The sequence below is a fragment of the Miniopterus schreibersii genome, assembly GCF_964146895.1.
Source record: "Miniopterus schreibersii genome assembly, chromosome: 12".
NCBI classification, from domain to species: domain Eukaryota; kingdom Metazoa; phylum Chordata; class Mammalia; order Chiroptera; family Miniopteridae; genus Miniopterus; species Miniopterus schreibersii.
The window spans coordinates 4,030,374-4,057,482 of NC_138112.1; the positions used below are offsets into that span (position 1 = coordinate 4,030,374).

At 56.6% G+C, this 27,109-nt stretch overlaps 1 protein-coding gene across 1 annotated transcript in view; it reads left to right on the forward strand.

Annotated features, from left to right (window-relative positions):
* The window catches only part of DSCAML1 (DS cell adhesion molecule like 1), a gene marked incomplete at its 3' end in the record, with an annotated part of 322,135 nt that overhangs the window by 242,786 nt on the left and 52,240 nt on the right, over positions 1 to 27,109 (forward strand). The window contains exons 7-11 of the mRNA XM_081153849.1: positions 1,065 to 1,361; positions 2,912 to 3,184; positions 10,557 to 10,835; positions 11,233 to 11,352; positions 12,209 to 12,385. Coding sequence (XP_081009975.1) covers positions 1,065 to 1,361; positions 2,912 to 3,184; positions 10,557 to 10,835; positions 11,233 to 11,352; positions 12,209 to 12,385 — 1,146 coding nt within the window. The remainder of the gene's footprint in view (positions 1 to 1,064; positions 1,362 to 2,911; positions 3,185 to 10,556; positions 10,836 to 11,232; positions 11,353 to 12,208; positions 12,386 to 27,109) is intronic.

Consider the following 27,109-nt stretch of genomic DNA (forward strand, 5'->3'; position numbering starts at 1 on the left):
GGGCAGAGAGTTGAGCAGAGGGACACCCAGAAATGAGGGCCCAGGGAGAGAGGCAGAGGAGGGCCAAGGCAGTGGCCCAGTGGGCATTCTGGGCTCTGCCAGGCACCAGGTTCTCCCCAAGTTTTAGCTAAGGGTTTCCCCAAAAACGGCAGGGCTGGCGGCCTGGCAGGATGTTGGACTATCATTGGCATTTTGGTGTGAAATTGGGTGGGTGCAGAGTGCGTTGTATTTGCCCTGCTTCCTTTTTAATGTTCATTTTGGTTTTTTAATTACTCGATACCTATTTTAATCCTTTATAACAATCCTGCATGGAAGGGTGGCCAGGGTCAGCAGTTGCAGTGTTCCGTGGAGGAAGTGGGGCACCGGGTTAATTATCCTGGGCGAGATTCTGAGGTTAGCTGCCACCGCAGCCCAGCCGCAGGCCCTGCCACGCGGCCTCTGGGCAGCTCACACTTTAACCCTCAAGCTTCAGGCTTTTTGCTAGAGCACCATCACCCCCACTCCCCCGTCTCCCCATCCCCACCCCCACCCCCGCTCCTGCCAGAACAAGTACTGGAATCAGACTCCACATGTCTGGCCTGGTCGGGCCCGGGTTCCATACACAGTTAACCCCTGAGCCTCAGCATCTTTATTAATAACGGGAGGAAAAGGAAAGTTGAGAGGAGTAACACTTTATTAAGCACTTACGAAGTCCTGGCCTAAGCATCTCTAATGCATTAATGCATCTAATCCTCATAGCATCAGGATGAGGAATTTATATTCAAATCCCCACTGTCACCATCCTCTATGGATAAGAGGTGAAAGGCTCAGAGAGGTTAAGTAACTTGCCCAAAGACACAGAGCTGAAGTGATTGAGGGAGGATTCAGACCCAGGAGTCTGAACTCATGCCAGCAGTGATTGGCAGCTGGCAGGGATTTGTGGATAGCATATGAATTGACCTGCTTGAAAGTTCTTTATATTGTTATGGCCACTGCTTTCCCTCCTCCCCTGTGGGGTGGGGTGGGACGGTGGGACGGCCCCTCAGTGGCTCGGTGACTCTGAAGGGGGCTCCTACTCCCCGCAGACGGCACGCCCCGCATCATCTCCTCCTTCAGCGAGAAGGTGGTCAACCCTGGGGAGCAGTTCTCACTGATGTGTGCGGCCAAGGGTGCCCCGCCCCCCACGGTCACCTGGGCCCTGGACGATGAGCCCATCGTGCGGGACGGAAGCCACCGCACCAACCAGTACACCATGTCGGACGGCACCACCCTCAGCCACATGAACGTCACGGGCCCCCAGATCCGGGACGGGGGCGTGTACCGGTGCACGGCGCGGAACTCGGTGGGCAGTGCTGAATACCAGGCGCGAATAAACGTAAGAGGTGCCTGTCTACATTTAAATCTCAGAACAGGCTTTGAGTTCCTTTGCCATCTCTGTGGTTATCGTCATTCTTGTGCTGATCGCTACTTATTACTGTCATTTTGATTTTAGTAGAGGTCTCCTTCCTCTTTCTCCCCCTCTTCCCCGGCCCCCCACAGTCCTGTCATCCGCCATGTGTGTGCGTGTGTGTGTGTGCGTGTGTGTGTGTGTGTGTGTGTGTGCGTGTGTGTGTGTGTGTCCGGTACAGGTCACCGCCTTGGCATTCCCACCCACCCTCCCCCCTTCTCCTCTCCTGCAGCCTGACCTGCCTTTCCCGTTCCCCCATTAAATCTCTCTGGCCCCAGGATTACTAAGTACCCCGCTAGCATCCACCAGCCCAGCCAGGGCCTTGCAAGGGCAGGACAGGGATGGAGCCGCGGGGCCAGGCTTGACCTTTGGCAGGGTGTCCCCCATGCTCTGTCCCCAGTGTACTCCCACTGAGCCGTCCCCCAAATGCTCCAGGAGGTGTAAGCAGCAGGAGCCATAGCCCCATCTTTTCCCAAGGAGCCTGGGGGGTTCAGGCTGGGGGGTGAGTCCACCCCAAGGCAGGCAGCTCCAGGGGAGGGGTCTCGAGGTGATCATGCACATCTCCCTGCCCCGAGTCGCTGCGATAAGGACAGTCTCCTCTGGAACCCTTTGCAGCCCTGTGGGGTCAGACTGGTCCTCACCTGACCTGCCAGTGACCCCTGACCCGAGGGCAGAGGAGAGCCAAGGGGAAGCAGGAGGGGCCCTGTGCCGGGCTGTTGGTGGCTGCCACGAGGCAGACGGTGGGCATTCATACTAAGTTCGCCTGTGCCGACGGGCCTGCAACCCCATGTGAGGAAGGCAGCCCCGTCTGGCCACCCTCCAGCCCTCTCCCCTGAACTGGAGATGGACAGAGCCACAGGTCCTGCAGGGTCCGGGCAGCGCCCCCCCTTCGGGCGGGGGGCCTGGAGCCTGGCGCTTCTTGCACTCCCTCCTGCTCGGCCCTGCGTGGTGGCCGCGGGCCACCCAGGACCGTGGGCCCTTCTGCAGCCAGCTGCCCAGCTGGCCCAGCCGATGAAACTCCCTCCCCCAGGGTGACCAGGCCCCCATTGTAGAACCCCTAGTCAGGGGCCCACAAAACACAATTACCTGTTGAAAGAAAAGCTTCAGTTCATCCCCGAAGGCCTTCCTATTGTCCCTTAAATGCCATTAGGAGCAAGTTGAATGCAAATGACAAAATCTCCACATTTAGTCTCTTCACAAAGGAGGGCCCACCCTCCCAAATCCTGTCCTGTCGCTTCTTGGTGAGGCTTCGGCTTGCTCCTGGGCCCCTCCCTTAGGAGACGGACTCTTGCCCTAGGCACAAAAGGAGGGCATGTCTGTTTGCAGCTATTAGAAGACAGTAACAGAGAGACCACAGGGGCCCCCAGTTCCCAAGGCTGCCCCCCCAGAGGCCAAGCCACTGAGCAGAGCAGCACAGGGCAGCGCCGGCTGACCCTGGCTAACCTCAACCCTGCCCCTCCTCTCCTCTTCCTGACCCCTGCCCAGGCCCCCCCAGCATCCGGGCAATGAGAAACATAACAGCGGTCGCCGGGCGGGACACCCTCATCAACTGCAGGGTCATCGGCTACCCCTACTACTCCATCAAGTGGTACAAGGACGCCCTGCTGCTGCCCGACAACCACCGCCAGGTGGTGTTTGAGAACGGGACGCTGAAGCTGAGCGACGTGCAGAAGGGCATGGACGAGGGGGAATACCTGTGCAGTGTCCTCATACAGCCCCAGCTCTCCATCAGCCAGAGCGTCCACGTGGCCGTCAAAGGTAGGCCGCCCCGAGCCAGGGCCGCCTGGCCGCCCGGGGCCGGGGGTCCTCCTGCACCGGCCGCCCGGGGCCATGGGTCCTCCTGCAGCCGGCCGCCCGGGGCCGGGGGTCCTCCTGCACCGGCCGCCCGGGGCCGTGGGTCCTCCTGCACCGGCCGCCCAGGCGGCAGCAGGCCATTGGCAGCAGGGGGAAGCCAAGGACAAGAGGGCTCAGCATGGCGTTTGAGAGGAGGGGAGGGGGAGGACTGTGGGTGGGGACACACCAAGGCCACGAGCACCTCTGCGTTCAGGTTTGCTCCATAAGCTGCAGGACGAGGCGGCACTGACCCCAGGGGCCAAGACACACAAGAGCAGCCAGGGAGAGGGACCCAGGACAGAGATGGCAGGCCACGTAGGTCCCCTGACGTCAGCATGGAGCCACCAAGACCTCAGGAGGGGCCCACCAGAGACCAACAGGAGGAGGTGGGGGTGGAGCCAGGAGAGCGCAAGCAGCAGGAGGTTGGGTGCAGGCGACATCGCTGGGTGCCCCGACTCCCTTCTGGGGTACAGGTTGGCTGGCTCGGCTGCTTTCACAGGAAGGGCAAGGGCCCTGCAGTTGCCAGTGCTGCTTGAGGCCTGGAAAGCGTATCCTGGCGCTTAGCACCGCACCTAGTATGTGGGAGCCATTCAGGACATGTCAGTGGGTTAAATGGCTGCCTGAGTAAACGAGGGGTGTCGCCTTGGTTCTGGGCTGTGCAAGTGTGTGAAGCTCGGTCCCCAAACAGTCTTTGGAACTGGCAGACCTGGAGACTGTCTGGACAATGGGTGGAAGCAGGGTGGCCTGGCTGCTCTGGGGGCAGAACAGGGCAGTGCAACCTGCCAGGCCTGGCTAAGAGGTCAGTGAGCGCCAGGCAGCTTCTACCTAACCCAGAAGGACCCAGAGCTGAGGAAGGGCAGGCGGGGGGGAAGAACGCTCTGCCTCGGGAATGAAGAAAGAGCTCCGGGATGACCTGAGAAGTAGTAGGGAAGAGAGATGGGGTCATGAGAGCTCTGAGAGCCCATGAACATCTGGGCATCTGCATCACCCAGGCGGTGAGGAGGGGAGGCAGGGACAGCACACAGCAGAAGAAAGCTAGCCTGGCCCTAGGGGAAGGTCCCTGGCACCAGCGGAAGGCCCCAGAGGGTCCCAAACTCCTGAAGGAGGTTGAATGAAGGCCTTGTAGAGAGGAGGGGGCATCTGGAAGAAGGGCGAGGGGAGACAGAGGCTGCCCTTGGTTTGGGCCCTTCGAGCAGGTAGTGATGATGGGGCGAGCAGGGGGAAATGTCTGGGGACAGCAAGCAAAACTGCAGTAGCAGAGAAAGGCAGGGCCAGTGCTTCTCTCCGGTGTTCTCTGTCCCCAGTTCTCCCTCGCTGGCACACAGGAGCCGTGTCACGTGCTTCCTTGTGCACCCACCGCCTGTCACAGTGCAGACAGTGAGCGTTTCTTGAGCTGAACCTGAGACAGCAGTCTAGGCTGGAGTGACTTTCTGGGAAGCCTCACCTTGAGCCCCAAGAACTGGGGGCTCTGCAGCCACCTCGGGCCTGGGGAGGAGAGAGGAGCCCATCCAGCACTGCCGCCCTGCTTCCCAGCTGCTGCACCCACCAAGGCCGAGGGCCACTGTGGCCACCTTCTCCGCCTAATGCCTCTGCCCAGCCCAGGGGCCTTGTGCTGGCAGAAACCTCCAACCCTCAGGCCACGTCCCCAGTTTGGTGGCCCTGGAAGACAGCACAGCCTGTCCCCCCTCCCAGTATCACAGGCCTCCTATATCCATTTCCATTACAGCAGTAGACGGAGAGTTTACAGTGTAAATATCATATATTAGAACATCTAACCTTTGCTCTACACCCTAGACCACCACACCAGCAAGCATGCGGCAAGGTTTGTTAGGTAAAAAAACACACACAAAAACAGGCCCCCAGCGAGCCTCCACGTATGCAGAACAACCTGAAAGGCTCTGCTCATCAATTATTCATCCCCATTCAGGGAGCAATCTGGCCTAATGAATTGAATCTGCTGCATTCCGGCTCAGCAACTCGTTGGGCCTGTTGTGATTGTGCCGTGCTGAGTGACAGTGTCTCCCCAGCCCAGGGAAGGGGTGTGCGTGCATGTGTGAGTGTCTGTGTGTCTGCGTGTGTGTGTGTGCGCACGCGCGCTTGTGGGTATGTGTGTGTGTATCCCAGAGGGCGAAGCCCATGCACTAGCACCCAGCAGAGCATGGCTCTCATGAAGCAGAGATGTGTGCGGTGTCCCTGTGGCTACACACACATTCCCTCATCCCACCCTCTGTTTCTGAAAATTCAGCCCCCTAGCAGGCTTTTCACCGGTTTCCTCTCCCTACCATGAAGCAGCATTTGTATGAGGAGCTCTGAGGATGCCGTGTCCCTGCCACTCCCAAAGCTCAGGCCCCTCATCCCCCTCTTCCCCTGCTCCCTCTCCCACCTCATTAGAATGCACTTTTGCAAAGAACCCATCAGAGCTGATTAGGAGCAGGCTGCCTGATTAGAGGGTGTTCTCTTCCATGAGCTCCTCCGGGAGGACGCCCAGGAGGTGCTCTGGGCATGAAAAGCCACCCAGGCTGAGGTAGGAGGGGATGGGCCCAGGGGCAGCACTCTAGACCCCCCTCCCACCGCCTGGTGGGGACACGTGTCCCACCCACAGGATCAAAGAAGAGACCCGGAGTATGGAAAGGGCCAGGTGCAGGTGGGGAGGGGCACCAGAAGCTTGAGACCAGCCAGAAGCCCTCCTCACCCCAATGTGGGGTCAAGGGCTGTGGGCGGGGCGGGGCGGGGCAAAACCCATGCTGCACCATGATTTGGAAAAACAACTGCTGACTCCATTTCTTCTGGGACTGCTTGTCTTCTGATGAATTTTTCAAACACTGAGCTAAGAGCAGAACGTACAAGATTTGCATGCACATGCATGCACACACATGTGCAGAAACCTGTGTGCACAAGTACAGGGCACATACCCATTGGTACATACTCCATGCACGTACATGCAACAACTATACACACATTAACCTATCCATCCTTGCATATACACGTACATCACACATGCTGGCAGTTACGTATACACAAATGTTTCCTCTGTCTGTATCCTTCTGTAAGGCATATTCCTCAGCCACAAAAGACAGCTGCAGGTGATGCCATATGAAATATTGCCAGGTGAGCCAGCAGTGGCCCAGCAAGGGAGAAAAGGCAAGGATGCTTCGAGGGCCACCTGGACTTTGGTGCATGTGACAGTGATTGGCAGAGGAGAGCCAGGCTGCAGAGAAGGCAAGTGTTTGTCTCTAGGCATCCAAAGAGATCCTTGGCAGGATGCGAAGAGGAGGGCACAAGGATCCAACCTAGATTTGGTGTCTGTAGGGCCCCCTGCAGCTGAAAATAATGTAGCATAAAAGCGTCTCTGGGCACACGAGCTGAATGTTTAATTAACTAAGGAGGCAGGGCTGCCACTGGGGTTCCTTGTCCTTGGCTCAATGAGGGAACATCTCCATCCCTACATCTGAGCCTCTTGGGGCCTCTGGAGCCAAAACAAGAGCATGAGATGCTTTCTGCCCATGCTCAGCAAGGCCAGAACCAGGAGAGAGTGCCAAGTCCCCATGGAGAGCAGATAGGTGAGGGGACACACTCACATTCACACACACGCACCCTCATTCCCAAAGCCCGAACTCCCCACCCAAACAGAGTCTTCCCTCACTGCTCAAGCCGATCCCTGCCACGTGCTCAGAGCCTTCGGAGAAGCCCTTCCATCCTAGTGAGCGGGTTGCTATGATCATAGGGCTTAAGAGAGAGCCGGCCATCTGGCCAAATGCAAAATCTTGGCAGAGGCAGAGGTTTGGAGGGACCCACCAGAATCGACAAGAAGGGGCACAGAAGGTTCCACTGGGGCAGATTGCCCAACTGTGCTGAGGGAGACGGCACCAGGCAAGCTGCTGCCAACAGCCCTGTTCCTCAGTAGAGGGAGCCAGGAACACAGACAGGGGCAAGCCCCATCCTTACTGGGCAGACAGAGAGGGTGCAGGAGGTCCTGATGAAGCAGCAGCATCCGCTTATTCACTCGGCGACACTGACTGGGTGCCGCTGTACCCCAGGCAGGTCCAGGCCCTACGGCGCAAGTAGAGCTGCGCGCGAGACAGACACAGCCTGCCTCCGGGAGCCCCCACTCTGCAGGGAGTGGGGTGCACAGAATACGGGAACGGCGTCTCTCGTGTCAAACAGGGAGTGGGGGGTGCCTGGGGGAGGAGAGAGGGGTGTGCGACTTTACACAGGTGGTTGGGTAGGCCTTCCTGGGAAGAGGTTGCTAAAGAAAACTGAAGTTATTACTCCTAAAATACTAGGCTTGTTACGACTGGAAAGTCAGCCTCAGGGTTTTAGTGGGAGGGCCCAACTCCCCTACTTAGCGGTGAGGAAGCGGAGGGTCAGGGTAGAGCGTGGTGTGGTGAGGAGCCACCTGCCCATGGTCAGGTGCACAGATCATGGGCTGGAACCTGGTGTCCCGGCTCCGGGGCGTGGTCCTGCCCTGTGTCCATGCTGCGCGGGGGAAGCTCTGACACCCCCAGTGCCCATTCTCTACCAAACAGTGCAGTAAATAAAAGGCTCAGTTTCATCGAGAGACAAAAGACACAGAAAGTGTTTATGGGCTGGGCTGGTGGCCCGCTTGCCCTCCTCTGTGACACACTCCCAAACAAGGGGCCATCGAGCCTATGGCGGCCGGACGCCTCCTGGGTGGCCGCAACCACTGTGTCCTCTCAGCCTCCTCACCCCTCCAGCACCTTGTTCTGACCCTGCCTCCCTCAAGGCTGGCTGTAGCCAGAGCAGGGCTTCCCGAGAGAGGTCCCTGGTGACGTGGCATTTGTGCCCCTTATATTCAGGCTGTGTGCTGGGGAAATGCTGGGACCGCAGGGTGGGAGGGGCCCCTTGGGCTGCAGTCAGCACTGAGGAGGTCCCTGGTCATCACCACGGTGAAGGTCAGAGCCCCCAGCTGCTAAGGATGCTCTCCCGGGGGTGGAAATGCACACACATTGTCCACCTCTGAGCGCTGGGGAAGGCGCTGCCGACTCAGAGAAGAAAGTAGGGAAGGTGGTAATGCCAAGGCCATCTCACTGCCACATGGCCAAGGTGTGGACCAGGTGCTGCGGGCTGTGCAAGAAGGGCAGGCTTCCCAGGAGAGGTGGCAGGGTCTGAGAGGATGAGGGAGGCCTGCGGGCTCCAGCTATGGACTTTGTGAGAAGGACTGGACCAGAATTGGTTCTTCTGGGCCTCAGGAAATGAACTGGGTCTCTGCAATGATTCCACCAAAAAGTCTAAGGAAGTCAGAGGCCTGGATCTCATCTAAGTACTAAAAAAAACCAAAAAAAGCTGGGTGAGATGGATCAGCAGGGCCCAACAGAGAAACCTCTGGGAAGTCTCAGCAATGGGCACTTGGCCATTACTAGAGTCAGGGTTCCAGAAAAATCTGTCTGGATATCCAAGACCCAGAAAACCCCTCAGAATACTGGGGAGGCCCCAACCCAGGGAACAAAGGCAACCAGAGATTGGGATGGGGAGATCCAGCATCCCAGAAAACCTGGGTGGACTTAGGACCTGGATTTGGACTCAGGTGGATCTGGAGTGAGATGGGTCAAAACTTAGTCAAAAGCCATTGCTCTAGGAGCACATGTGGTGGGAGAGCAAAAGGACAAACGCCCAGCTGTTCACTCAGGCGCCCCCATTCATGGGCTGAGGCTTGGGGCTGTGGGGTGGAAAGTAAGGCGGGAGATGACATTGGGAGGGTCAGTAAGGGTCCTGCAGAGGGGGATGGCTCTTTTCACAGAGGTCATGTGGGCAACTTCCCTCCTAAATATCACTTCTCTGGACCTAGAGCTCCTGATCAAGACCTTTCCCAACATCCAAAGGGTTGCCAAGGGCTTTATCACATCCACCTGACCACTCACTCCCCAGGGGCAGCAGAGAGGATCTGGGGCATGCATAAGAAGCCCCCTCCTTTCCCCCAGGGCTTGTCTCCCTCTGTAGCCCTTCTGGGTGGGCCTAGAGTAGAGAGCAGCAGGGTTCCCAGGAGGAGTGGTGCTGCTTCCTGGGAGAAGGCCAGAGGATGGTGGACAGCCTTGTAATTTAATTATTTGACTGGAGAAAGAAGGTCTCATCTACTGGGTGCTCTTCCCTGTTAAGCTAATTGTCTGTCCCCTTTCTCTCCTCCCCCCGCTTGCTGGGGACGCTGCTGTGGCCTAATTGAGTTATCATAAAGATAATGGCTGGTGCTCCGGCCAGAGCTGGAACAAGAGGAGCCCTGCCACCGCAGCTCAGGCTCCACACAGGCCCCCGGGGGCTGAGATGCGGGCAGTGGGGGAAGGGAGGCTGTGTGGATGATGCTTAGCCAGGTGAGTCTAACCAACTGGTCCTCTTGCAGACAATAGGGCACCCTCTCCACTCTTTCCTGCCACCCAAGGGGAGCTCACTTAAGAAACAAAAGGACCTCGGCTCTGGGCATGTTTGGGACACTCTCAGGGAGGCGAGCAGACAGCACAAGGGAGAGCTTGGACTTGGAGAGCAGACAGATTACAGTCACTTCTATGAGCAGGGTGACCTGGGGCAAATTGCTTCTCTGTTCTGAACCTTGGTTTTCTCACCTATAAGGGGAGACGGGTAAGCTCACGCTCACGGCACATTATTGGTGGGAGGATTCTGTGAGATGGAGTATGAGATACAGCAGCTGCCACATCTGGTGCTGGGAGCCTCGGGCTGGTTCCCACACACATCCCCTGTTCTAATACTTGATGACAGTGGAAAGGGCTGGGTGGGTGGCGGGACCCCAATGAGAGGAGACCACACGACAGCACCCCAGTTTTAGAGCAGCAGCTACAGTGTGCATGGAGGAGTCTCAGTGCTAGCCTTCCTTGCTGTCATCTGGGGCCCATCATCTCTCAACCCCAGGGTCCCAGAGAGCGGTGAGCTATGTCTCTGGGTGCAGACAGTGGGCACAGGGGTGCTGAGGAAAGGCAGGGAAATCAGGGAAGAGCTGAGCAGTCAGGTGAGAGTCAAGAGCACATGAAATAGCACCACTCAAGTTCCGGGGCAAGGCTGATGGTGAGGATCCATGCAGGCCAACCATGCAGGGACAATGGGTCCAGGCCTGGGTGGGAAGGGGGGTGGGAGTCAGGGGACAATGGTAGAGCACCCCAAGAGATTCTGCTTATACAATAAAACAAGCCAGCAGTGCCCCAGGGAAACTGTCCACAGCCCATGCTGGGGTCTGGGGTTGGGAGGAGCCCGAGGGTGAGGCAGGTGAGGCGGTGCTGCTGGCCAGTCTGGAGCGAGTGGGGCCCTGACAGCAGCACTCTCCTCGCCTCCCCAGTGCCCCCTCTGATTCAGCCCTTCGAGTTCCCACCTGCCTCCATCGGCCAGCTGCTCTACATCCCCTGCGTGGTGTCCTCAGGGGACATGCCCATCCGCATCACCTGGAGGAAGGACGGACAGGTGATCATCTCAGGCTCGGGCGTGACCATCGAGAGCAAGGAGTTCATGAGCTCCCTGCAGATCTCCAGCGTCTCCCTCAAGCACAACGGCAACTACACGTGCATCGCCAGCAACGCCGCGGCCACTGTGAGCCGGGAGCGCCAGCTCATCGTGCGTGGTGAGCGGACACAGGCCAGTGGTGGAGCAGGGAGAGTCCAGCTCTGTCTGCTGCTGAAAGTCTCTAGGTTTCAGGCCTGAATCACAGGCTGAGGGAAGCCTGGCTTGGCAGGTGCCATAAAGATCAAGAGGTTCAAACCTCTTACTTTCCAGGCCAGGAAACCAAGGCCTAGTGACGGGAGTCACTCGGCTAGTCACTGGCAAAATCAGAACCGCAACTCAGAACTCCCAGCCCAAGACTCGGCAAGAGTTCTCAGCATCTCTGGTTTTGGAGCTGCCAGGCCCCCACTTTAGAAGAGTCCAGGCGGGACTGACATTGAATGACAAGTGCCTGAAGCCCCAGAAGACCTATCAGAGACTGAGGTGATCTGTTTCTCCCACCCTCCCTCTTTCTGCAGTGCCCCCTCGGTTTGTGGTGCAGCCCAACAACCAGGATGGCATCTATGGCAAGGCTGGTGTGCTCAACTGCTCGGTGGACGGCTACCCCCCACCCAAGGTCATGTGGAAGCATGCCAAGGGTAAGGCCGCCAAGCAGCAACTCCAAGTAGCCAGAGAGAGGGAAGGGAGGGTGCTGATAAGCCTCGGGCTGGTTCCCACACACATCCCCAGCCCTGGGTGGAAACCCTGGGTTCTGAGCTCCAAGGGGACCCCAGGCTCTACCTAATCCGGAGGTCACTTCAGGTGCCTGCGGACCAGCAACAGCTATCATGCTGACTCCAAATTTCCTTTGTCGCCACAGGTTGTCCCCTCCCTTGCCCCTCCAACCCTAGAACTCAGTGTACTCTGTTTTCCCCACCCCCACTCACCCCAGCTCTGGGGTCCTCAAGCCTCATCAGCCCCTGCTTCTCAACAGTTATTCTGGGATCTTGGTTCTTCTTGGAGCCCAGTTTCACCCCAAGGATGCATTTGGTATCTAACTAAACCCCATGCCAGCCTTTTATCTAGACCATGTCCAAGACTGACACAGGGGGAAGGGGGGGAGGTACCCAAAGCCCCTCTTGGAAGATGGTGGGCTTCCTTCCCAGGCCTGGCTGCCTAAGACCAGAAACTGCCATTTGAGGGTTCAGTCTTCCCTTTGCCTGTTGCCAAGAGGCCTGAAGACAATTCTTCCTTCCTCTCTGAGGAATTCACCCCAAAGAAGCTCAGTGCCAAGGTGGGCATCCCAACTCCACCTCCTTACTCAGAGCTGGGCAGGACCAACACTCTGTGAGGGTCTTTCCTGTTGCCCAGGAAACAGGGGCTGTGTGTGAGTGCTACCAAATGGCCCTAGATGTGCAAGAGAACAGTACTGGGGCCATTCACCAGGACACTCCAACCCACCCAGCTCATTTCCTGGCCTAGACAGCAGCCCTCCTAACCTCCGCCTCCTTCCAGGGAGCGGGAACCCGCAGCAGTACCACCCGGTGCCCCTCACCGGCCGCATCCAGATCCTGGCCAACAGCTCCCTGCTGATACGCCATGTCCTAGAGGAAGACATTGGCTACTACCTCTGCCAGGCCAGCAACGGCGTGGGCACCGACATCAGCAAGTCCATGTTCCTCACTGTCAAGAGTGAGTCCCACCCCTGGGCCCTCCCAGCACTCTCTAATTGCGGGCAAGGGCCCATCTCTGCACTCGCCCTACCTCCCCTCTTGGTTTCCACTGTCCATCTATGAAGGAGGCAGGAGGATTTCTAGTCAGAGGTGGGCTTGGAACCCTACGATGGGGGATTCAAAAGCACTGTCATCTAAAGCAGCGGCTTCACCTGAAAGGCCAGCTCACCCGCTCTAGTCATGATAAGCTCATGGCTTGCTCATGGGTCATGGGATTTCTCATTTGCTTTGATCTGTAGGTTGGCAATTCCATCTGACTAGTCATACCAAACAATGTATTTTTGTTACTTAATTTGCACCTGCTTGTGTATAACCTGTTTGTGACTTAGGAAGGAGGGTGCCACATACACAGCATAGGAGAAAACCTGGGTTCCAATTTCAGATCTTCCCAAGGGGCGGTGACTTCACGCATAACTGTGCCTCTCTAGGCTCCAGTTCCTTCACCTGTGCTAGAGGCTCATCCCAGACACCTGCCCATAGTATTGGTGTGAACCACACAGGAACTGGTCATAGAAAGAGGAAGAGGCATCCAAAAAGCTGGCAGAGCACTGGAAGATGCGTCTTTCCTCATTGCAACTTGGTGCTGTGTCCGTGGAGTATAAGACCCAGGCGCAGAGTCAGTCTTGATGGCCTTGGCAGCCCAGAACACCCTTGAGTTCTGTTGTCACAGACACACACTCCTACTGTGTGACTCTCCCTCTTTACACTCTCAGGGGTCTGCATAATGGGGACACAGGAATCCTGTCATAAGGACAGTGTCCACCTGGCCCTATGTCAGGCAATGAACACAGAGGTCACGGAGGACAGTGGTGAGAGCCTGAGTTTCAGAGTCTGACCAACCCTGGTGTGAATCTGGGCTCCGTGTCATAATTACTGTGGCCTTGATGAGTTCACTTGGCCTCTCTGTGCTTCATCTTCTGATATGCAAAATGAGAGTCACAGAGTGACTTACCTGGCATGTTTGCGTCAAGAATTAAATCAGATGACATGTGTAAAGCAACCAGTATGGTAACTAGCACCCAGTAGGGCAACAAAGATTTAGCGGCCAGTGTTGTTATTCTTAACAGTAGTCCCTGCAGGGTTCGAGCAGCAAAGGCTGCTGAGAGCAGTGCCCAGAGTTGGCCCGCTCACTCCTCCCCAGAGCTCCCTCCTTTAGGAATCACAGCCTCTTTATCGTTTGTGGAAACCTGCGCTCAGCTCAGCACCAGACAGGGAAGCCCCGGCGATCGATGCTCAGGGCACCGGGAGCCGGAATCCCCGCCCTGGGGAGCCACTTCGCTCACACTATCAAAAAGCACTTTGTCCTTAATAGAACCAGGCAATCAATCCACATCCCTCGGCCAGGGAGAGCTTCGCTCGTTCTCCTGTGTGAGGCACGAGGACTAGTAGACACTTCTGGAGCCATCTGGTATTAGATGCTTACCTCCCACTGTCAGCAGGTGAGATGAGCCCAATGCTCAGACTTTTGGGGGGTGGTATTTGCTGTTTTTCTCTGAGTTAGGGGTTTCCACTGAGCCAGCATGGCCATGGCTTTGTGGTACATGGTTTCTCTGCAGAAAGGAGGGGACGTGGGTGACAGGCAGTCCAGTGATGAGGAGCTGGGCTGTGCGTGAGGAGACCCAGGTCATGTCAGTGGTCCCTGATGACATGGGGCCTCTCTGGGCTGAATTTTCCTGTTCTGTCCTCACTTTCCAGGCCAGGCAGAAGCTGTGAAACACTGTGAGGTATTCAGAGAAAGCACATCTCGTAAATCATGTCAGCCTGGTGAGCACAGGCAATCACACACACAGACACACGCACACACACACTCACTGATCACACACACTCACCAATCTCACACACACACATACGTATTCAGCGATCACTCACACACATGCACACACACTCACCAATCTCACACACACACGTACATACTCAGCGATCACTCACACACACGCACACACACTCACCAATCTCACACACACACACGTACGTACTCAGTGATCACTCACACACACACGCACACACACTCACCAATCTCACACACACAGACATGCACGTACTCAGCGATCACTCACACACACACGCACACACACTCACCAATCTCACACACACAGACATGCACGTACTCAGCGATCACTCACACACACACACACACTCACCAATCTCTCACACACGCACACACACGCACTCACCGATCTCACACCCATACGCACGCATGCATAGTGGCATTAACCGCTGGCCCCCTTCCCAAGGGAATCTAGCCCAATCTAATCAATCACTCGCGGGCAGAATCTGCACCTCAGTCCTTCTCTTCCTCCCCCTTGTCCTAATTTCAGCTGCCTTGTCATTTCCCTCTGCTTCCTTCCACGGCGATGCACACGCTCACCCCTTTCCTGCCTCTGCTCCGTCTCACACGCACCTCCAGGTCACATTTCCCACTCACCTCACCCCGCTCACACGCCGTCTACACCGGGTCTCTCGGCACTTCCTTGCCCCCTCGCTCACCCGCTGTCTACACGCGTCTCAGCGCCTCCCCTCCCGGCCCCTGGGCATGCCAGCTCCTCGCTCCTGCCCCTCCCGGGACCCTCTGGGCTCTCACACACCCTCAGCACGGTTGGGGGCTCCGAACCCTCACACAGACGTGCTCTTTTGAATGCCCTTTTCCTTACACCATTTCTCTGTCACTACCCGCCCCCTTCCGCTCCAGTCCCTCTCTTCCCAGTGACCTGCCCAGCCATGCTAGGGGCCTCAGTGCCACCCCGTACACGGCAGGAGCAGAGGAGCAGGCCCAGGGGCTTTGAGGCTGAGGGCACTTGATGTGGCTGCTAAGCCTGGCCAGGGCCTCTGCCCGGGGGGAGGGCCTGACTGCCCTCCTGTAGCAGCCTGAACAAGGCTACGCGGCACCTGGCCACTGGGAGATGCTCGCTGACAACGTGACGGTGCTGAAGGGACGGGGCATGAGGGCTCCTGACCTCGCCTGGGGCCTGCGTTCTGCCTTCTGCCGGCCCTTCCCTTGCACGGCCTCCCCCTGCCTGCCGGGCCTCTTCCCCCTTCCTTCTCCCTCAGCCTTCCCCCGCTTCCCAACTCTGACTCCAGTTGAAAGGGCACAGATAGGTGGGGAAAGACCTTTAGGCCCCGGGCATGTGGGTCAGCCCTGGGATTCCCTAGTCATCCCTAGTCCATCTCCAGCACCCACCCACCCACGCTCCCCTTGCCCACTGGCAGAGCCAACGGCAGAGGGGCCAGCCACGTCCATTTCGAGGCTGCCTCGGTGCTCCTAACACACTGGGGAGAGTACTGGCCCAACACGGCCCCACCCTGTCCAACTGCACACTTCCGTGGACTCTCAGAAGGCAAACTGACCTCAGCGTCCCCTTCGGCCAAGTAGAAGTAAGAAAGTAAATACCACGTCAAAGAGACACACATTGTAAAAAGCATCCGAGTGTCAAATTAGACTTTTGTGGTTGGGCTCTGCTGGGGCAGGTCCATACACTGACCCCCACAGTTTCCAATGATAACTAGCAGGTCCTCACTGAGCACTCACTAAATAGGTCTGTAAAACTCCATGGCTAAAGAGCATGGACTTTAGAACCAGGCGAACCCGGGTTCAAGTCTAGGCTCTGCCACTTGATAGTGTGGGATCTTGGACCACGATGTCTGTGAGCCCCAATGTCCGCCTCTGTAAGTTTCTTACTCATTGATGAGGTTTGGGTGAGACATGCATTTACAGCAGCCAACACGGCACTTGGCACAAAATCGGCAACCACTAGTCTTAGGTGCTGCAAATCTAGTGACGAGTAAAATGAAGCTGCTGTTCTCAGGGAATTTAGCATCTTGAAGAGGAGATACACATACACCCAAAACAACTCAAATATACAAAATGGCAGTGCCTTTAAAAGCGATAAGCAAGGTGATGCCAAGAGAATCAGGGGTGGAGTGATCAGTTTCAGCTTTGGGGCCAGTAGGAGAACGTGAAGGAAAGCTCCAGAGATGTCGCCCTTTGGTAGGACATGAAGAGTGGGAAGGATTCTGACAGACAAGAGGCAGTAGGGGCCAAGGCCATTCCATCCCAGGGCGAGGACAGAGCGTGAGGAGGGCAGGGATTCAGCAAAGGGCACAAGTGTCATCTGGTGAGGACAGACAGGGAGAATGAAGGTAGGTACTGAGGCTTTGTAAGCTAAACATTGCCTTCCGTGGAACAATGACTCCCGATATCAGGTGCCAAACCAGAGTCCAGGATCCCGGGGTCGGGTGGAGTTGGCGTCCGGAGCTGGCTCCTGGAGAATTGCCACATGGAGCCTCTGCGTGGGCCCGGATTGCTAAGGCGGCATTGGAGTGGGCACGTGGTTTTCCGAAGTCACTTCCATCTGGGCCTCTTAGGTCTACAGAGATGTGAGACCAGGCAAAATTAAGATTCTGAAGATGTTCATGTTGCTCGTGCCCAGGTTGCCACCGTTCATTCGTTAGTCAATTCGTTACTGCCGAGTGCCTATCCCCTGGCCAGGAGCTGGGTGGGAGGGGGCGGGGTGGCCCCTGCACACTCATGCACTTGCCTACTGCCAGCTGGTCCATGGGGCTGGGAGTGTAAGGAAGTGAGCTCCTCAAGAGCAGGGAAAGCAAAACCCATGTGACTTCCCACCTCAGGTAGCCCCCAGTTCCACAGAGGAGAGGCTGTGGACTGTCCTCCATGAACCCACACAGAGGAACCTGTCACACACTAGAACCTGCTACTGGTTTCCTAGGACCACTGTAACAGAACCACAAACAGAGTGGCTTAAAAGAACAGACAGGCATTCTCTCACGGTTCTGGGAGTCTAGAAATCCCAAGCCGAGGTGTCCTCAGGGCCGTGCTCTCGGCAGGCTCCAGGCAGCAGGACTCCCTGCCTCCTCTAGCCTCCCAACAACCCTTGGCATCCCTGTCTCTGCCTCCACCGTATGTGGCATTCTCCGTGCCTGTCCTTACACTATCTTCCCTTCGTGTGTCTCTCTTCTCCTCTTCTTATAAGGACATCAGTCATATTGGATCAAGGGCCCACTCTACTCCCCAGTAAGACACCTTAATCACATCTGCAAAGACCCCACCTATTTCCAAATAAGTCTCAGTCACAGTTACCAGGGGTTAGGACTTAACACATCTACTGGGGAGACACAATTCAACCTGCAACAGTCCCTATGCCCAGTGATTTATATCCATAATTCCGTGCTTCCCAGAACTTGGGAAGCTGGAATGCTCTCCTTTCCAACATCTTACAACTGCCCTTGTCTGAATCCAGCCAGCTTCCTAACCAAAACCTGCTCTTGGCCAAGGGTCGACAAGCCCAGCCTCTCCTGTGCACAGAGCTCTAGGGCCGGAGTGAGCAAACCAGGCCGAGGGCCAGGCCCGAACCCAGCCAGGCCCATTCTTCACACCCTATTGTCCATAGCTGCTCGGGAGCTATGGGCACAGAGTTGGATTTTTGCAATGGAGACCTGTGGCCTGCATAGTCTAAAATATTTACTAGCCAGACCTAGGCGGAAAATGTTCACCAAGTTCTAGGGCAAGGCCCAGAAGTACCTTCAAGTAATTAAACAAAGATGGCCCTGTCTCTTCCGTTTCTGAAAGGGTTCCAATGTTCACAGCATTTCGGAGATGGGTGTTCTCTCATCTCCAAGACAGGGAGTGAATTTAATGAGCTAATTCGTGTAAAGCAGTAACTGGGGTGCATGGCACATAATTAGCATTCAATAAATGTTAGGTATTTTAATTATTACTATCATTTTCTATTGGGGAGCGTAGAGGACCAGAAGCTGGGGGAGAACCGGGTCCCCACCCTCACTTGAAAATACTCCCAGCCTCCTGCTCTTCTACTCCTTGGTGAGCAGCCCAGAGAGGAACTGACTGACCCCACTTTATGGCTGGAGAAAGCAAGGCCTGGTGAGTCCGAGGGCGTCAACTGGGAGCAGCATGCGGCAGAAACTAACTGTGGCCCATGTCTCAAAGGTCGCATCCAACCTGCACCCCAACCCCTCTCACACGTACGCTTCGTGCCAGTTCTGCCCCCACGTGTGTGGGTGGTGGACAGCCAGGGTCCCACGTGCCCTAGGCTCCCTGGGCACCTCCCCACCGTCTGGCAGAGTGGAGGCTGGTCGCTGCCATGCAATTTGAATTCGTCTCATACCTCGGGTGGAGCCTGGCTAATCGGGGGAGACAAGAAGCTGAAGTGGGTGCAATCAGATTAACGATGCCACGACCCCGGCTCTTTAAGGAGAGAAAAACAAGGCAAACGCCCAAAGGCACCTCCTCCTAGTCCTTCCCTGGGGAGACTGAGTGCAGAGATCCCCCCACCGCCCCAGCTGACCACCCCACATGCCAGCAGTCCCCCCCCCCCCCCCCAGGCAGCTTATCTCACAGGCCAGGCAGGGCTCCAGCTCCCTCGGGGATCTTGTTAACCAGGAGCCAGACGCTAGCCTCTGGGGGAGGGGGGGGACTGGGCTGGGCTGATGGTAGGGAGGGGCCCTCCCCTCACTGGGCGCTCTGGGCACTGTAGTCTTTTCAGAAACAAAAAGAGATGAGGGCCTCTGAGCAGGAGGCCCCTTCTCCGCCCCCAGGGCCCTAGCAGAGTCTCAGGAGCCTTGGGGCAACCGCCACCCTGGGAAGAGCTTTCCCAGGGGCCAGGAAGGGGCCTGGGGGACAGCATTTTGCCCTCCCAGAGAGAACATCCTTTCCAGTCGGAAGCTCTGCGGGGCTCCTGGAGGGATCTCGGCTGGCCGCTCCCAGGACTTCCCGAGAGGATGGTGAAGGACAGGGGACCCCGCTGCCCTTCTTTCCATCCTGCTGGCTTTGAGGTCCCTCCTGCCTGAGGAGAGGAAGGACCAGAGGGCACCTACCAGAGTGGGGAGCAGGAGAGGAGGGGCAGGGGTCCTGCGGTCCTCCCCCACAGGCCGTGGGTGGGAACCACCTGGCTTAGGGTGCGCTTAGGAAATACGGGTGCCCAGGCGCCACCCTGGGCCAATTAAAGCAGAGCCTCTGGGGTGGGGTCTGTGCAGTAAGACTCTGCGAAGCTTCCTGGGTAACTCTTACGTGACCAAGCCCGAGGACCTCCTCCCTCAGGCTGCCAGCCTAAGAGCAGAATACGTAATCTCTTGGTCTCCTGGTTTCCAGACCAGTCTTCGTCCCCCCAAATTCGGCAGCGTTTCTCTTCAGAAAGGCTGGGCTCTGCAACCCTGTCCGTGGTACCTGCTTTCTTCTCTCTACTGCCCTCCTCTGGCCAGGGTCGCACCCAGGGTGAAGCCACAGAGGCCCCGGGAGAGTCTCTGCTCTCTACTTACTGGCTGCGTGGCCTTGAGCAATTTACCTCTCTAACCTCAGTTTCCCAATTTGTAAAGTGGGATAAAAATCAGGTTGCTATGGGATTAAGTGAGCCACTGCGTGTGAAAGAACAGCACCCAGCACACAGTGAGCCTCAGCGATGGAAAGTACTGTGACTGTTCCACACGCAGGCCCTTGGCCGGGGAGAGATGCGGGAGCTTTCCCTGTGGGATGCAGTATCCCCTCTGTCGCATTTACCAGGCCTCTCCCAACAGCCGGCGGCAGTCTCCTCCTGCTCCTCCCGCTTTCTCCTTCCCCCACACACTGCTTCTCTCCTTTGGGTACTCATAACTGAATCTTCTCTCCCTGGCGACATGGGATTTGCCACAAACACCAGCTGAGCTCCGATCACCAGGGGGAGGAGAGGGACGGAGACAAAGCAGGACTGGCTCGCCGCCCCAACTCCTGCCGCCGCCTGGCCTGCGCCGACTGCCTCACCCTCTCCAGCCCTGCTCCAGTTGTCAGCCTCCTTCCGCATGCCCTCCTGGATTTATCCCCCGTGTGTCACTCCCACACAGCTTCCCACTCTTTGGACCAAGCTCAGGATGGGAAAAAAATCATCCAGGCAGAGGGAGAGGCTAGACGAAACCCGGAGGGAAGGGCGCCTGTCAGCTATCGGGATTGGGGCTTCGTCTCCTTCATGGTGCTCACCAGCTGTGTGACTCCAGATAAACCTGCAGCCTCTCTGGGCCTCCACTTCCTCGGTGGTATAGTAGGGGCTGACAGCTCCCAGGCCACTTAGCAAGAGGATGCTCCTCACAGAGGAAGTTGCAGTGCCGAGGAGACGACAGGGAACAGCCCAGCCCAGCCTCCGAGGCAGGACCCCGGCGGGAAGTAGGTGCCGCGTTTATAGCTCCATGGCGAGGTTGAGTGGTCCTGGGTCTCCGTCTGTGGACCTGGGGTGAGCCAGGAAGCAGAGCTGTCTGGTGGTGTTTTAAAAATCAAATTAAAATGTAAATAGCAGCTGGTCTGGACAGGACCTCAGGTAACGGTGTCCAGTTTGTGAGTAATTTCACAGACGGGAACCAGTTACATCGGATTCTGACAAGGGTCTTGCTTCTGAGATTGATTTCCTCTCTCTGAGGGCCCTAGAGCAGGGCTGGAGCAGGCGAGAGGGCACCCACTGCAGCCCACCTTGCTCCTCTCTCTGGGGCCTGCCAATAGGCCCCATCAGAACCAGCAAGGAAACTGGGGGTTCCTGAAGAGCTGTCAGATAGTGGCCTGAGCCCTGCAGGCCTAGCCAGGCTCCTCCCAGCCAGGAGGGGCTCTAACCCAGGGCGCAGGGGAGGGTGCTGCAGGAGGCATCCGGCACTCAGCACTCGGGAGCTTTCCTTTCTTCCACAAATGGGTGCTCAGTCCTGGACAGAGATGCTCCTGCCCAGCAGTCCCGCAGTCAGACACAAGGAGACGAGGGCACTGCAGTAGGACACGGCCTACCAGGGAGTGCTCCGTGTCCAGAGGGGAGGCCTCTGTGCTGACACGTACGCACGCGGCCAGAGAGGGCCCGGGGAGTCAGCAGGAAGCCCCTGTGGCCTCAATCAGAATTTGCTCCAATTTGGCCATGCTCAGGGCTGGGCACTGTAACTTTGGGCTGTAAAATTTGAACACTACTCTCCTGGCTCACACCAGGGCCTCCCACGGGTCCTCCCCATCTAAAGGGGCCGTATTGAAAGGAGCTATGTATTAAGGGGCCGCTTGCCCACAGGGGTGTCCCTGATACCCTTCAGCCCAGCCACTCCCTATTCCCAAGTCCCCAGAGAGGCTCCCCCGCCCCGTCTTTGTACAAAGAAATTAAGTTTCTCTGCCTGTTAATTGAATTACACTGCAGGAGGCAGAGAAGTTGTATCTCATTCAAGTCCCCTGAGTCCTATTGGAGCAATGTGCTGCCTTTGTGCTGCTATTAGCGTTTGTCATGCAGGACTCAGCCTCTTCATACAGTCCCTCCCCTCCCTGCTCTCCTGACTGTCCCCCTAAAGCTGCAGCCCCTGCCACCTGCCCTGGGAGCAGCCTGTTGAAGCTGCCCGCCACAGAGAAGCCATAGCTCTTTGTCAGCCAAATTCCACTTCCAGAGCCAGATACTGGGTGCGTGTGGCAGACAGACAGGTGGTGAGAGGTGGCCAGCCCCTGCAACCACAGGAGTGCCGGCTTAAAGAGGGAAGACTGCCTTCTGGAAGCCTCAGTCCATCATTTGAAAAACTGGGACAGCAAGACTTACCTCTCATGGAAGTTGCTGGAGACATCACTGAGCAACGAGCCCAGAAGCAAGAACATCCAGCTTGCCCCATTGTGGACACAGACCATGGAGCTTAGTCAAGAGATCCATCAAGACCCAGGCTTGGCATCATGGAATAATAGCAGTACCCACTTCACGGGTTAAGTCATGTAGAGGGCTAGGATACTGCCAGCACACGGCACATGTATGTGTGCAGTGCCCCTCAAAGGCAATCATAAAAGTGTGTGTGTGTGTGTGTGCGTGCACGTATGCATGCACACACACCTGCAAATGACTGAACTGTCTCTGGGAAATTCTTGGGGTCTGCCTTCAACCCATAAAGTGCTCTGGGGCACAACCAGGTGTCGGAGCAGTGAGGGTTCAATCGTGTTTATTACTGCAATTCAGTGGAGCAGAGAGACCCTGTGGTCCAAGGGGGGGGGCACGTGGAGAGATCGAATGCGTCGGGCAACCTCTTACACTGTCTCGTTACGGCCATCTGTACAGCAGCCAGCTCGTGGGCACAGGAGGGCACTGTGGCCCTTAGAGGCGGGGCAGGGCCTGGGCGAGCACAGTGGCAGAGTTCGCTGTTCTGGTGTTTGCAGGAAGACTGTAGGGCAGAGAAGAGAGGAAGCAGGCCCCTGCTTCTTGCCCAGGACAAGGAGCTGAAGACCCCTGTGTGCAAGGAAAGATATATTCTGCATCATAGACTCGCCTCCCAAAGCAGTGAGCTGGATTCCCTGACCAGCTTTCCCTCTCCCCAGAGACGTAGACGCCCCTGGGCCCACAGACACGGGCCTCTGATCCCTTTGTGTGTTTTCTCCCTCGAATCTTCTCACTGCCCCTGGCTGTCCACCTCTAGTGCAGGGGGCTCGCTGCTCCCTCAGCAGCCCTTTCCCTAAACAGTGAAAACTACTGGAAAATTCCTTCTTAGGCTAAATAGGAGGTGTGTGCTCCCCACTCCCTACACTGGGCACATTCCCAATGCTCAGCCACTCTCCCCATGGCCCATTTTGAAGTCTGCCTATCTCCCAGGTCACTCCCTGTTTGCTGGCGGTCTCTGTCCAGCTGAGTGCCCCACTCAGACCACATTTGTGAGTAACCTGGGGCTCTCAGCTGTGAGTCCTGAGAACTGGGCAGGCGTTCCAGGCGGCTGTGCCTTTCCCATGAGGGTCACGGCCACGTGTGCAGCACTGCCCTCCCCCAAAAGGCCACTTTTCAGACACACTGCTGTTCTCTAGCTCTGTGACCTGGGCACCTCAGTTTCTTCATTTGTAAAAGAAGGGCCCGTGTAGGCGATGTACCAGTGCCATTCAGTGGAAACAAAGTGCGAGCTATACATGTGATTTTAAATCTTCTAGTTGCCAGGTTTTCAAAAAAGTAAAAAGAAACAGGTGAGCTTCGTTGTAGTAGTATATTTTATGTAGCTCAATTTATCTAAAATATCAACATGTAATCAATATAAAAATTATTAATAAGGTACTTTACATTCTTTCTTCTCCTGCGTGTTCAAGTTCAGAGTCACTTCACTCACAGGACAGCTGTCTGGCCACATTTCAGGTGCCCAATAGCCGTATGTGGCTGGAGGCTACTGTACTGAACATGGTCTGGGCTCCGCAACTCCAGGGCTTATGAGTCTGTGAAGTACCTGGCACATCTTAAGGTGCACAAGTATTTACCTGGTGCCTTCCTTGGCACAGGAGAGGAGCATGAGACCTCCGGTGGGGAGTTTTCCTGAGCAGCTGCTATGCGGCAGGCACTTTCCTTGTATGGACACTTTCCTGGTTGTCCCTACAGCAGCTCTTTGGGGTAGACAGCCATGTCCCCATATCACAGGCAATGAGCCCAAGGCTTGGGGAAGTCATGTATACTGTGCTGAAGGCCACACAGCTGTTAGGGACATAGACAGAACCCAGGCCTGCCTGGCCCCAGCCCTTCAGGCTGGGTGGGGGGCCCAGAGGCAGCTTCCTCTTCTTCATAGATGGGCCTCCTGAACTGCTGAGCTATGGGGCTGTGGGGAGCGCATCGGGCTGTGCTGCCCAGGGCTAGTTGCCATAACAAGCAGCTGGCTGGCAGGAGGGGAAAGGGAACCCACCCCAGGCCTAGGTGTGGTTGTCACTTAGGGCTGAAGGACCCAGGGGCTCTGAGGCCTGTCCAGGATCTCTGGAGGCCTTGCTGTCTCTGGGCTTCCCCCACCCCCACACCCCCAGCTCTTAGAACAAACTGGGAAGAAAAGCTTCCTGAGGTGGAATTGACATGTATGGATGTGCATAGCTTAAGGCACATAGCTTAAGGGGCAAGTTCAGGCTAAACCCCATTCCCTGCTCCACTGGCCAAGCGTCAGGTCGTATCCAGCCAGAGGGGCACCTCTGTAACACACACAGCCCGGGACAGGCTGGTGGGGCCCCGCCTGGAGGGTAGACAGGGACATGCGGTAAGTGCTCCAGGTGAGTGCAGAGCCTTGGACCTATGCTGAGGCCTGACTCTGCTCCCACACCTTCTCACAAGCACATGCATGCGTGGGCACACACACACACATGTACACGCACACACACACACCCCTGCCTCTGCATAAACATCCCCCAGCTCCTCTGGGTATCAGCCTCAGGAGCAGGATCCCTCCTCCCCAGGAAAACCTCAGGGTGCTGCTGCCCAGGGCCCAGCCCCAGTCCCCACCCCGGTCTCTGACCTCTCAGTAGGAAGAGAAACAGCCGCTTGCCTCCCCCCCACACCCCTGCATTTCAACCCTCCAGGAAAAAGGGAGGCATCTGCAATGCAAAGCCCGGCTTGTTGATGTAAAATCTTACTCTATATTCCACCCGGGTTCAGACGAGTGAATTATGCAAATCTTTGATGGAAAAATATTCCTGCGCACATCCTTGCGCGTGTAAAACCTTAGTCAATAATTCATACTCGGCGTCTCGGACTGCAGGCTTTTTCTTCATTATAACTTGCACCTTGTTGTCTGTCGCGTCTTGTTGTATACCTGGTGGAATGCCCTGCATTGTAGCATTTATCCGCCTCATCATTTGATGAGCTGGGTTGGAGATTGTACTGAGATGCTGGTGCAGGGGCCGGGGGCCCTTAAAACCACGTCCCACGTGACAGAAGGTAGAGGAGAGGAGGTTGCTGGCTATGCGATGTGACTTCAGGGACACCGGAAACCACCCTTCACCCCCACACCTGTTCCAAACGTCTCCTCGTGCCCCGACCAGCACCTCAGGCCACACCACGACAGCTCCATGGCTTCCTCCTTTCTCCAAAGGCCTATTTGTCTTTAGAAGTCAGATGACCCTGGCAAGTTTGCTGGGGAGGACGTTTTCTGAGCAAGTCATTAAAACTAGAGGGGAAAGAGATGCTGAGGACACTGGGAGGTAAAGAAAGGGGTCCCTGAAGGGGAGCTGGGCTGTGGTGCCCGGAGGGAGATGGTTTGAGGAGAGAGGAGACGGCCCCCTCACCCTCTGGCGCGCTTGCCCAGGCAGGACAGTGACAGGGACAGGATGGGACGTGGTGAGCTGGGTCGCTGCTCCAAAGAGCTTGCTGTGAGGTGGGGCCTCCCCACAATGCGGGCTGGGGCGGGAGCGTCTCTGATTCTTGCTGTCAGCCACAGCCCCTCTCACCTGGTGTCCTTCAGCTGACTAATGGGCACTCCTCCCGGGACAGGCGGTTCTGGGGACCGTATTCTGGGAAGCAAGTCTCCCCAGGAGGGTGGTGAGGGGAGACAGGACAAGGACCGCTTGCCTTTCCAGGACCTAAATGTTGCTGCCTCGGCGCCCTTACTCCGCCGGTCCCACTGCCCAGGGCGCCCCTGTTCTCCCAGGGAAGCCCTGCCTGTCACTGCTGTGCACTTGTCCTCGCGTAAGCTTACCATTCTCCACCGGGAGGGCTCATTTGGTCATCTGTCCTCACCCCTGCAGTGAAGCTCCCTAAGGCGAGCGTCCTGCTCGCTTTCGCTCCGGAGCCCAGCACAAGGCCTGGCGCCTGGCGGGTGCGCAGTAAGTGCGGCTGAATGGGTGGGTTATGCCTCCCAGACGCCCCTCGGTAGAAGTTAACCTCTCCTCATGCATTCCTGAAACACTCGTCAAGTTTTCCTCATTCTCACATCGCTCATGCAGGTATCTACTTCCCTCCCTTCCATCTTCCCCCAGGAGGCAGGGCCCATCTCAGGTCACGTGTGTCCCCAAGCCCAGCATAGGTGCTCGACATGTTGGCTGGGTTGGATGGAGGAGAGAGGGAGCAGGATTTCACTGGCAGCGGGGAGCACCTTTCCCTCTGCCCCACCCCTCCTCCTCCGGCCATGTCTCAGTCCCAGAGGAGGGTCAGGACTGACCCCTCTCATCTAGGCAGTAGGAGGGGCCAGCCAGTGCCTTGGTTGTTTGATGATGAACTTCTCAGGGTGGCAGTGGGGTGGGGTGGGGTGGGGTGGGGTGGGGTGGGGTGGGGTGGGGGCCTGTTAGCGCTGCTTAAGGAACCCTAATCACCGAGATGCTGCCCGGGGCCTTCTGTTGTGTTTGGCTGGGAAGAACAGGGGTTTCTCAGCTGCTTAGGGGGGGTAAACCAGCTGACCTCTGTGAAGAGAGCCTGGGCCACAGACACAAATCAGAAGGCCCGTGCTTTAGGGCAGGGCTCGTAACCTGGGTCCATGAATGGGGGGGGGGGGGAGCCACGTATTTTTCACTAACTTCTAACTGAAATTTAGTGTTTCCTTCCATTCTGAACATAAGTAACCACCATAGCAGCAACAGTGCCTGTGACTATCACGGATAGAAACCCGCAGACATCGTCACATGGCAGATATCTCAAAATATCAGGACCATCACCATCAGAACCGGGCCAGCATGACCCAGCACCAGATCTATTTGATAAGGAGTAATAAAAACATATATTGACGTGTGCTATACTATATCAAAAGTTTGCTTTTGATTGTTAATATTTGATAACCATGCTTCAATATATCTGCTTTCCTCTGTAATTCTATGCATGGTGTGCATTTCAAAACATTCTGAGAGAGGCCCACGGAATGTAAGAATCTCCATCATGAGTGGGCAGGAGAAAGGGACAGGCAAAGGGGGTTTCCTAGAGCCACCCTCAGCCTTTATCAGACCCCCTGCCTGCTACTGAGAGGTTCTGTGGGGAGGGGA